The 12241-nt window shown below is 34.5% G+C and overlaps 2 protein-coding genes across 2 annotated transcripts in view; both read right to left on the reverse strand.

Annotated features, from left to right (window-relative positions):
• Positions 1-2278: 2278 nt before the first annotated feature.
• LOC129939537 (uncharacterized) lies at positions 2279-3335 on the reverse strand. The gene is made up of 4 exons (XM_056047580.1): positions 3249-3335; positions 3013-3193; positions 2564-2951; positions 2279-2289 (listed from the first exon to the last, which is right to left on the reverse strand). Coding segments are annotated over exons 1-4 (582 nt in total). The 5' UTR covers positions 3251-3335.
• A 976-nt stretch (positions 3336-4311) lies between these two features.
• LOC129939627 (probable serine/threonine-protein kinase DDB_G0282963) overlaps positions 4312-12241 on the reverse strand; it is a 38615-nt gene continuing 30685 nt past the window's right edge. Inside the window, exons 2-3 of the mRNA XM_056047714.1 lie at positions 6900-8750; positions 4312-6815 (exon numbers count right to left, since the gene is read on the reverse strand). Coding sequence (XP_055903689.1) covers positions 6495-6815; positions 6900-8750 — 2172 coding nt within the window. The 3' untranslated portion in view covers positions 4312-6494. The remainder of the gene's footprint in view (positions 6816-6899; positions 8751-12241) is intronic.

Below are 12241 nucleotides of genomic sequence, written 5' to 3' on the forward strand. Positions count from 1 at the left end.
TGCTGTGAACCACAGTATCAAATGCCTTCGAAAAATCAAGAAGGACTAAAAAATTAACTTTATCGCAATCCAATGCTTGACGGAAGTCCTCTATGACATCAAGCAGAGCCGTAACACAGCTATGCTTCTGTCGAAAGCCACTCTGTTTTGGAGTTAAGATTGTTCTCCTTAAGGAACTCACCTATTTGATTTTTTAGGATCCTTTCAAAAACTTTTGAAAGAAAAGCTAAAATGGAAATTGGCCTTTATTCGCTACACTTAGCATTTTTGGGTTAGGTATAACTTTTGCCAATTTCCAGTCAGAAGGAAACTCTCCAGTAGTAAGGATAGTATTGAAGATATGAGTGATATACGGTAACACGACGGGAAGTATAATTTTTAAAAAGGAAGGGTGCACTTCATCAAGGCCTATGGCATTTGACTTTACTGAAAGTAGGCTTTCAACAACTTCAATACTGCTAACACCTGTGAAGCCAAAGTTGGAGGAAGTATTTTGCTCTGATAAAATTTGAACTGGAAGCACAGAGTTAGATAGAGAAGTCGGCAGAGGAGTACAGACGAATTTTCTATTCAAAAAGTTACCATCAACATTCTCAATCAGCCCAATTCTTAATATTCCCGGGGAAAACAATTCCCCGGGAGACTTGTTCTCCCGAGAGTAAAATTCTCCTATTTCGAATTCCCCGGGAAGACATTTTTCCCTTCGAAATCGGGAATGGAGAATTTTGATTTTCGAATCAGCTGTTTCGTATTGTTTGACAGGAAAAATAACTCGCGAACAAAATTTTCATCATTCAAATTAAAAAAAATTTAAAATGTTTTCAATCGCGGCAAGGATTTTACGTGAAGAATATGAAGAAAGTGAACATGTAAAACCAAGGACTATTAGAAGATCTTTAAGAGATAGTGCGAATCCCTTCGAGTTGCCTCAATGGCTGTAAGTATTCATTCATTCAAATATTGTCTATCATAATTTTTAAAAAATCATTTTTTTCTTAGGTTTCAAAAGCATTATAGAGTAAACAAGGTTTCCTTTAAATACTTGTTGGATGTCCTCATAATGTACAGTAAACCAACAAGAAAGCGTTTTGGAATCCCACCAATCATTAAATTGAGCGCATGTTTACGTTTTTTTGCTGAGGGAGGGTATCAAACCGGGGTCGGAAACGAAGGAAGGGTTGGTATGGCTCAAGTACTAGCTGAAGTACTTGATGAATTGATTTATGTAACACCTGAAATTTCTGAAATTCCTCTTGAAATCGCATCACAAGAAAGATCTGAGTATACCACAGCGGCGCAGAGAATACGACAAAATATAGGCATCAACCTTTAAACATATGTATGTAATACATCAATAAAACATTAATTAATTTATTCAAAAGTAATTCATTTATTTATTTAATATCACACGTTTTTAAATCAATTAACAACAAAAAAATAACGGAATTCATATGCATACACACTAAGCAACTATTGTAAAAACTTAAAAATCATAAAAATAAAAAAATCACAGAAGGTAATGAAACTTAAAAATAAATATTTCGAAGGATAACTGTTCAATCTTTCGACAACTGGAAAACTTGAGCTTTTAGTTCTTTTATTTCAAGAAGCCGACGGTTACTTTCAATTTTATCTTCGATTTCTTGAACTCTTAATTGCTCCATGCGTTGGTTGTGTCGTTTAACTTCCTCAAGTTTTTCTTTTTTTATCGCCAAATAATCTTCATAACTTTTTTTTTTAAATTCATAAATTTTGTCAAGAGCTCGGTAAACTTTTGTGGTGTTTCTTCTATTTTCTTTAATTTCCTCAACTACACCCTTGACAGCCTCACATAACTCCCTTTGAGTCTTACAGCCCTATTATGGTTACCAAACATCAACACGATATTTGATAATAGTTGATAATTATCAACAAAATTAATGAATCGGTATTATGGTGATCAATTATCAATATTTTTGATAAATAGTGAATTAAAAGATCTATTGTGAATAGCTTTATTGATAAAATCGGTATTACAGCTATCAAACATATTGATACCCATCAAATATTCTATCAGCTACAAAATCTTCGTTGACAAATGTATCAAACATTCGTTAATGGTAAAGAATTGTAATTTAAATACGATTTATACATTTTTTTTTTTGTAGTTTTTATTGAATATGAAGAACGAAGAACGAAATGCCTTCACTAGATTGTTGTTTGAACGCAATTGTACTGAGGAACTAAGGTTTTTTCTCCATTAGTTCCACAATCATTTCTATTTGTTTTATGTTGCTAACTATTCTACTCCTAAATAAACAAAACATTATTAAGAAAAAAGAGAAATTTATTTAATGAAAACAACTTTCATTATTCCGCCGAAATTATTTATAGACCAAAACACAAGAACTGAACACAAATGACAAACGTCAAATACCAAACAAAACCTATTCATAATCGTATATTGATAAGTATTCACAATGGGTGAAAAAGTATCATTTGATACTCATAATACCAAATTATCAATAAATTGATAGAACTTATCAATTATCAAATAATTGATAGTTGATAGCCATAATAGGGCTGTTAAGTTCCTCATCAAAAGCTTCTGAGGCAGTCCTTTTCTTTGTACTACTTGTACTCGGACGAGGGTAACCCCTTTGCGTTGTATTTACTGGTGTTGATTCTGGTTCGTCATATAGGGCTTCAATAACTAATTCCTGGAGGTATCCTTCAACTACAGGTTCGTTTTCCGGAGGTTGAACATTTTCTTTGTTTACCTTTTTTGTTTCCAGGCCAAAAGTTTTTGCTGTTACACCTTCTATTGACTCTTTCATCCCAATTAAGTCGTAGACAGCCTGTTCATAGTCGGAAAGTTTTTGTTCTTTGTTTGGCCCACCGCCAGTACCATTTCTGGCCTTAAGGTTTGTAGCAGCCTTAGCTCTAACATATTTTTTCTGGTCACACCACACCTAAAATAATAACACGCACTTCTTAATAATAAATTATCGAATTTTCGTTTAAAAAAATTACCTTTTTCCATTCCGATATGTTTTTGCTTGGTGGCCCAGATGCATTTAAAGCATTTTCAGCCGCATGCCAAAACAGTAACACCTCCTCCTTGCTTCCTTTCTGGAAGCCACAAGCAATATCGCGTTGGGCTTCCATCAAACTCAACAGAATTTGAAGCTGGCACTTGTTTGTTGTTTTAGACCTAAAAAAACTTAAATTTTAACATTTATTGTTTTAAAAAATAAATAAAATCTTACATTTTGGTCAAACTCCCCACCAAATTTATCGGGAAGAAACTCGCGCCAAATATATTTTTTAATTCCCTTCTTTTGACATTTAGAATGCCTACTTTTTTCTCGGTGTATTTGTTCCCACATTCGAAGTTAGTTTATAATAAGGGAAAAGAGAAAAGGGAACAAAATCCCCGGGAATTTTTCGTTTAGAATATGAGAGAAGGGAAAAGGGAAATATTTCCCTGGGAATTTTCATTTAGAATTGGGCTGAATATGACTATGTTTTGATTAACCAAGCCCAATGCTACGCATATTACTCCACAGCTGTCAGTTATTAAAGCCGGCGGTATTAAGTTTACCCGAATAAATCCTAGTCTTAGCTGAACGAATTTCCATCACAACTCTATTGCGAAGTGACTGATATATTTGTCTAAGTTCAGGTAAACGATAAATTATCCACGAGTTGTACGCTCGATCACGTTGCTGCATTAAGATACGTATTTCACTGGTGAACCAGTTGGGATCATTTGATTTGTTTTGTAAAGTTTTTAAGGCAACGTGTCTATTAAAAAGTTGAGCAACATTATTATTTAAAAACTGCACCTGCGCAGTGGACGAAGACAAGTTAAAAATATTGTGCCAGTCTATATTTCGGGTATCTTCTTCGAGTTGGGAGTAATCAATGTTTTTGAGATCTCGATATTTGTATGTGATTACTACTGGGTTGAAGATAAAACTATAGGTAAGAAAAATTAGATCATGTTTGGAGAAACCAGGTGCAGAAAGCTGATCATAGAGCAAAACTTTATTCTTATCATCCACCAGAAATAAATCAAGAAGAGTTAGTTCTCCGCCAAAAAAGTGGGTGGGGATGTTTGTATTAACTGATGTAACATCAAGTCTACTCATCTGCTCCGAAAAAATATTTTCGCATATTTCTTACAAATCTGAAAAAATTTCCGATCGGTTAACTAGGGGTACATAGCTTTGAAAATTCGTGCCCAAGAAAGATTTCCCGGTTGCATATCTGCCTCAATATTCATACGTTTCCAAATTTATTTTCCATCCAATAAAAGAAACAGCAAAATATTTTTAAAAACTATTTTTTCTGACTTCGTTTTATTCTTTTTTTGTTTCATGTTTTCATGTCTCACTTATAAAACTGTATTACAAAAATGTAAATGCATAATTTATTTTGACACCTCTTACTTATTGAATATAATTTTAATTAATTCAATAACAAAGAAAAAAAAACATTGTTCATTTATTTTTTTTACAAATTTTATTATAACTTTTTTTTGTGTTTATTGTAATTTTTTTTTTTGTTTAAAATAGGATTACTTCCTAAAAATACTACTAAAATTAAGTTTGATTATACATACAAATAATTATAATTTAAGATATTTTTTTTTTAATTTTTTCTTTTTGTTTATTTAATTCTATTTAAATGCGTACGTATGTAAGAAAAAAATACATAATTGTTACTTTTATGTATTTATGTAGAAAAATATTTCTTTTATTTTATTTTATTTAATTTTTTTGTTTGTTTTGTTATTGGTTTTGCATATAAATATATATAATATATAATGTTTATATAAGAATTTTTGTTGTTTTACATATTTGTACTTTTATTTTATGGGAAATTAAAAATGCTTCTTCTGCAGGTTTTGTTTTTGTTGTTCTTTTATGTCTGTTTGTTGTAATTGGTTACTTTCAGTGGATCTTTTTTTTTGTTTTTGTTTTTTATTGCTTATTATTTAAGCTAATTATTAATATTTAAGTATATAGGTACTCAACTTAACTTAAGTCTAAATGTTCTAAATATATACAAAATGAGAATGTTTTTGGAGTGTCAAATTGAGAAGAGAGAAAAACAAAACAAAAATATAGAGAAAGAATATTAAAAAATACTGAATCGGCATGTTGTGTAATAACAAAACAAAAAGAATCGATTTCAATTCTTTGAAAAGTTACTTTTTATCAAGACTTTATTTTCTAAAAAATAAGAAATCAAAAGCAATCGATAAAAAATCGTCTTACACAAACTTGAATTCATGGAAAATATGAAGAACAACTTATTGTTGTACTTTTTTGTATTATGTCATTTTGGATAAAATTTATATTAAAGATAATGATGATAGAGATGAGACAAGAGGAGAAGTAAAGGAATATGATAAAAAGAAAAAACTAAATCAAAATTGAACTGAAAATCCAAGTTATATAAATAAACAATTGTTTATTATTCGATTCGACAAACAACTGGAATCTACTCAAATCATTGATATAATTGTTTCTTTTAAGCTAAGGTTTTTATACTTGTATTAATCGAAACCTTGACTTGCTTTATTCCTTCACAGAAACCATAGGGATTAAGAAAAGAAAACACTTTGGCAAAGTCTGTAACAAGAAAGCAATCGGTGGAGAGTTTAATGTTTACAATTTTACAATTATAACTCTCCACCGAGTGACCTCTTAGTTATTTTTATTTTTCTGTGTTTTTATTGTTGCTAATTGTATTTTTTTTTTAATGACTTACTTTTTTTTAATATTATATTGTTGTAGTATGAATGAATGAATGAATGAACTAAACAACTAATTCTTATAGACTAAAATTACTTAATACCAAAAATTAATATAATATTTACATACTTACAGTATAATTAAAATTATATACTTTTTATTAAATTCTATTTCATTTTCTAAAACAAAAACAAACAAAATGTAAATTTTAAAGAAGCGTAAACATTTTTTGTGTAACTTTCAACATTCACTTGAAAAATTAAGTGAATTTTTTAATTAAAAATAAAATAGGAAAGTTGGGAGGAATATAATGGAAACATAAAAGAATTTTGTCAAAAATTCAAAAACTTAAAACATATTTTTCTTTTTTCTTTCGTGTGTAAGATAAATGGAATATTAAAATAAAAATTAAAAATTAAATTGAATTCCTTTTTGTTGTGACGATAAGTTTTTTGTTTGTAATTTTTTTTTTGTTTAAACATTTTTCGAATGGTGAGGGAGAGAGGGAAGGGGGTGGTAGGACGACGTATACATTGACAAAGACTTATTTTTTTGCGTAAATGTAAATTGCCACATGGAATAAAGACATGGATAAGGAATATTTCTTCTTTTATAATAATAATAACGTGCTTGATGAGAACACATGGATTTAAATTTAAGTTTCATAGAGAGAGAGAGAAAAAGAGAGAACATTTTTTGAGAGGATGGATCTCAAAAATTGTCTTCGAAAATTACAAAATCATCTTCGTCCTATGCTATCCGATTGACTAATTGCATTTTTCTTCGGTTTTGAGGTTGAAATGAGGTGTTTGTAGTCAATATTTGTGTGTGCTGCTGGTGAATGATTTGGGGTTGATGTTGCTGGGAATGTTGTTTGAATTGTTGTTGCACTTCTCCAGCAGGTCCTATCGAATAATTGACACTTAAACGTGCACGTTTTGGCGAATTGTAATCGTTGTCGATTGAGGATGTCGGGGATGAGGTCATTTCAATGATATTATCGGCATTTATTTGCAGGCGAACAGCTTCTTTGTCGTCCTCCATATCGATTGCATCATAAAAATCTTCAACCTAGTAGAACAAACAAATATAAATAAGACCATAAGTTAGTTTTTGGGTTTAAATAAATTTTACAAAAATAAATAGAAAACTTACCTCAATATCGAAATCTCTATGCTGTTGGGGACCACTGTCATCATCCTCTTCTACGTACATCTCATGAGTTTCGACAATCGTTTCGTCCAATTCCTGATCTAATTCCTCTGAATCACTGGTCTCCTCCACCTCAGACTGACTATCAAGTTCGGCATCACTATCGCCGGTGCTGCCATGTTTCATTTCACCTCGCTCGAGTGCCTCCAAATGATGAGGAAAGACCATAGCATTTCGGATGGCCATGGGATCTTTTCGTGACCATTTTTGGACCTCTTCGTCCATCTTCAAGATCTTTTGGGGGTTCATTGCCCACAGACACCCTTTGCGCTGTCCGCCATTGGTAGCTGGTTTCTCGACTTTCTCAAAACACTTGTTCATTGAGAGATTATGACGAACGCTATTCTTCCAGCCACTGCGTGCGGTCTTGAAATACGGGAAATGCTCGCACATAAAGCTGTAGATTTCAGAGACAGGCAGGGAACCACTTCGTGAGTTCTTCAGCGCCATTGCTATCAGGCAGGAATACGAGTAAGCTGGCTTGGGAAACTCAGACTCAACCTCTACCTTGATCTTACTCGGTTTCACACTGATGAGGGTTGGTTGCATACTTGCCAAGGGTGATGCCACAGATGAGCTTCCTGACGAATTATTAGAATGCATGTGTGAGGCTGGCGAGATGTTCTTAGTATGAATGACATTGCGGGCGAGAATTTTGCCGGACATTTGATTGCCCAGAAATGAGGTGCTGCCATTCAATGTGGCCATATTGTGCAGCGGACTAGAATCACGATCTCTTTTCAAGACGATGGTATTTCCATTTGCGGTAAGTGCTCCCGACGACGTCTTAGTTGTTGTCGATTGTTGCTTCAACTTGTTATAAGTTATGCTATTGGCGAATGTGAGCCCACCAATTCCAGGTGCTAGCTTAATTGTATTCGTTCCGGTCGAAATAATTCCATTTGAATTGATTATACCCCCGGAAGACGTCGACAGAGGTGTCATAGATATTGATGTCGATGATGTTGAAGTCGAGGTGGCCGTGGCAGTTGGTCTTGTTTGTTGTTGACTCACGGCAGCCGAAGACGATGAGGTAATAGTGGACGATGATGATGATGATGATGATGAATTTACAACATTATTATTAATCAGACTTGTTGTTGGTGATTTCCTCAGCTCCGAGGATAAATCCTTTTTAATTGAATCAATTGCATTGTTTTTACGTTGAACTACTACATTATTTAAAGGATTTGCATTTGAGTTTGAATTTAAATTTGAATTTGAATTCAAATTCGGATTCGATTGATTTTGTTGTTGTTGCTGTTGTGGTTGCTGTTGTTGCTGCTGCTGTTGCTGTTGATGATTTGGTTCTAATTTATTCTTCTGCTGTTCCGCACCTGGTCGAAGGTAGGATACTCTCATTTGTTGAGGAGAAAAATGCAAATGACTTTTATTCTCCACCGGACTACCTGGCGGTGATGATGTATTACGCAGACCATTTGTATTAAGTGTTGTCTTTGGTGATCTATATAACATCGATGAGATAATTGGTATAACGGTTATTGGATTAACACAAGCTCCAACATCCGAATAGTAGTCACTCGATGATGACCAAGTTGGTTCTCGCAACCAGGAGGGTTCGTTTTTAATTCTGTGTGTTGATGTGGAAGCGACATCATTTGAAATTGAATCGACTTGATCGAACGATGATGATGAAGAGGGTAGATCATTTCCAAATGATCCAAATTCATTGCTACCGCCTACAAGTGTTGCAACTTCACTGCGGATATCAATGTCTAGCATGTCTTGCAGTGAATCCGATATATAAAAGTCCAAATTCGGACCCGACGAATCCTGTAAAATAAATATAGACAATTTATTAGTTGAGCTAAAAATTAAAGAATTACAGAAAAAAGGGCATCAACAGTCTTTTAATCTCGTTGCCATAGTGTAGAATAGGTCTTTTTAAAGGTTTTTACTGTATTCAGATCTTAATCAAAAATAAAAGGGATCATCAAAATCATGCTCGATCAGCCAATACTTCTTAACAAAATTGTATAGAAACTGATAACTTGAACTGTAGGGTTTTCCGATAAGAGGCTGCATTTCCAATAACCCGCTAGTTGGGCAACTAAGCTGCAATTTTTGAAATTGTAAAAACTAAGCGATTACCAAAAATGGAAAGATACAAACGACATTACACGTTTTTTTTATAAGTGCTTAGGTCGTAAGGTTTTGAAGCTTCAGGAAGGTTATCGTTCTTAATGATTTATTTGTATTCATTTATTTTATCAGGTTGTCGTGATATTACTTTTTAAAATTCGAAAAAATATACATGTAAAGCTTTTTGAGCTTCCTAAATACATGGGCGAATTTTTTTTTTAAATGGTGAGGGGTGTTTTTTACACTCTGGAAACAATATCCTCAGTTTTATTTGCCATTTCATACTGAATAGACTAGAATACTCCTAAACACCGTTTGCAAATTTTGTTAATTTAGTTCGCGCTACGCATCAATTTCTTGAAGAAAACATTTTGTAAGCGTTGTGGGTCTGTGGCGTAGGGCATATGATGGTGCAACACCGCTAGATTATTTGTTGTGTTGTTATGTGAGCAGTAGAGGAAGACCGCGCTTACAATTGGAAAGTGACCTCACCAAGCTTAGAATACATAACTGGAGACATTTATCTAAGATGGAAAAGGTTGTTGGGTGAGGCTTGAGTTCACATATGACTTTAGCGCCATTTTAATTAAGTAAGTGTGTAAAGTAATGAGTGGAAGAAGGGAATTATCGTCAAACTCCCAAAAAAAGGAGATCTTACAAAGTGCGAAAATTGGAAAGGAATTTGCGTTCTACCACCCGTTACCTAAATAATAGCAAAAGTTATACTTAGTATAGTTCGATGCAGAACAAGCAGGATTCCGCGCTGGATCCTCCTGTATTGATTACATTAACACCCTGCTGATCATTATTGAACAGTGCTTTAAATACCGATCACCACTACACCTGCTGTTCATCGACTTCGAGAAGGCCTTTGATAGCGTTAACAGGGAGTATATCTGGTTAGCTTTGCTTTGATGGTAGGTTGTCAGATGATTTTGAAATCCGAAGCGGAGTCAGACAGGGCTGTATTCTGCCTCCAATATTGTTTTTTTGGTGATAAGCGATGTACTGTGCACAGCTTTGTCAGGTAGCGGAGAGATGCAATGGACTTTGACATCCTATTTAAAGCACTTGGATTACAAGGACGATGTTTGCTTACTCTCTCATAAGGTCATGGATCTCATGAATGAAAACAAGTGTGGAAAGAGAAGCAGAAGTTGTGGGTCTGAGAATTAATTCCGTCAAAACAAAAATGATCAGCCTCGGATCCCGACCACGCTTTCAAATAAATATTTCCTCGCAACCGGTGGAAAACTGCAGAGCTTTCAATACCTTGTAAGCATCGTTGCCATCGAAGGCGGAAACGAACAAGACGTCTCTATCAGCTTAAGAACATAGATACAACTATTTCGCACAAATGTCGAATCTGTGCTTCTTTATGGGTGCAGCACTTGGAAGGTTACTTTAGCCATTACCAGAAAACCATCTTCGTAACATCCTAAGGATTTTCTGGTCAAACCGTATTACAAATGAGGCCCTTCATAGAGGGACAGGTCAGGAACCTATAGAATAGTGGCAATGGGTTGGACATACGCTTCGAAAAGGTAACGGCTACATTGCAGGCCACGAAATGCAGTTGAATCCGCTCACCCAAGAAGGAAAAAGAGCTGGACAACCGAGAAGCACATGGCGCAGGACAGTCGAGGGTTAATCAGCGTTGGGGGGAACTGAAACACATTTCCGGAAACCGCACACGATGGCGCGTAGGTGTAGTAGAGGCCCTATGACCCTTAAGAGGTTCCCAACGGACTTAACAGGTCTGGGGACCTAAGTAAGTAAGTAAGTGAAGTCACTTGTACACGCAGATAATCTCAAGTAATTGACGCCTTGGAAGATAATATTTGTCCCGTTTTTGCTGACAAAAGGTCCCAATTACTGGACAAAGAGTTCGAAAATTGAGACTCTCGGCTGTAATTTATTCGCGTGGGTCACTTGTCCGAAAGCAGTTTAAAAAAACGCCCCTTATAATCCTTTTTAATACTCAGTTTATGCTAAAACGGTTTTCAACAGAATAAGGGAAAACGGTTTAAGTCATTTATTTTTTGTAACGAATCCATCGACTAAGCAGGGCTATCCCAACATTAAGTTCTTAAAAGATCAAGATCGTGCGGCTTAACGCTTGACTTTTTTCTGTGCGGATATGTGAAGTCGCTAGTCTACGCCAATAAGTCCTATACAACTTACCGCTTAGAGGACGACATTTGCTGCTAAATATTGGAGAACTTCATAGAAAATTGGATCTCCAGACAAGGCTACAACATTTGAGGCAGTTTTGGCGTTTATATGCCAAAAATCATATTTAAATTATAATGTAAAAACATTATCTCTTCGAATAAAGTAAATTTGATGTCAATTTAAAAAAAAAAATTAAAACACCCTTTAGAAGAGAACGATTTACAAAGTCGTCAGGAAATGTACTGTAATAGGCTTTTCACACCAATTCCAAAACCCGGTTTTCGCGAAATTATCGGTTTTGGCCGAAAACCTACATCGAAAACTTAAGTTTTCCCATACATTTTTGGTAAACCACAAGTTTAATATAAAACCTCTCGAAAACAAGTAGCAATTCAATGTTGAACTAAACAAACAAACCTTTCGAAATATTCAGCGCTTAATTTAATGGAAACAAAACAGCTGATGGCTGCTGTCAAAACAAATATTTCATTTTGAAATAAATTTGGTTTTGGTTAGTAATATTATTTATACAATTGCCTTTCAAAATAAGAATCAATTATTGCTTTTTTTTATTATTTAAAGAATATGGAAGAGAAAAAAAAAGAGGAGGTGACTATTTGCGACACTAGCCGTTTTTTATGATCCTCCAGAGTTGCAAACGCTCTTTGTTAAGCGAGGAACTGGAATTCACTATGGCGTGACGACCCCAAAGACGGGGAAAACTTGCTCATAGTTCATAATGACGTTTCCAAGGGATGCGTCTTCGAACTCGTCACCACAAATATGTTCGACGCTTTTGCTTACTACCTGGAGAAAAACTTTCCGGTAACTCCCTTCAATAACAAGGGTTTGGGAGATATGAGAAAGGCGATAAGTTCATTTGTGGAGGAGAATAAGTATGAAAGAAAATCTCTGGTGGAGGCTAAGTCGCAGCGGGCTAGGAAAATTTGCGCCAAAACGTTCCACAATGTGGGAATCGTTGTTCCAGTAAATAAAAACTATCGCCC

The sequence above is a fragment of the Eupeodes corollae genome, chromosome 1 (genome assembly GCF_945859685.1).
Source record: "Eupeodes corollae chromosome 1, idEupCoro1.1, whole genome shotgun sequence".
Taxonomy (NCBI): Eukaryota; Metazoa; Arthropoda; class Insecta; order Diptera; family Syrphidae; genus Eupeodes; species Eupeodes corollae.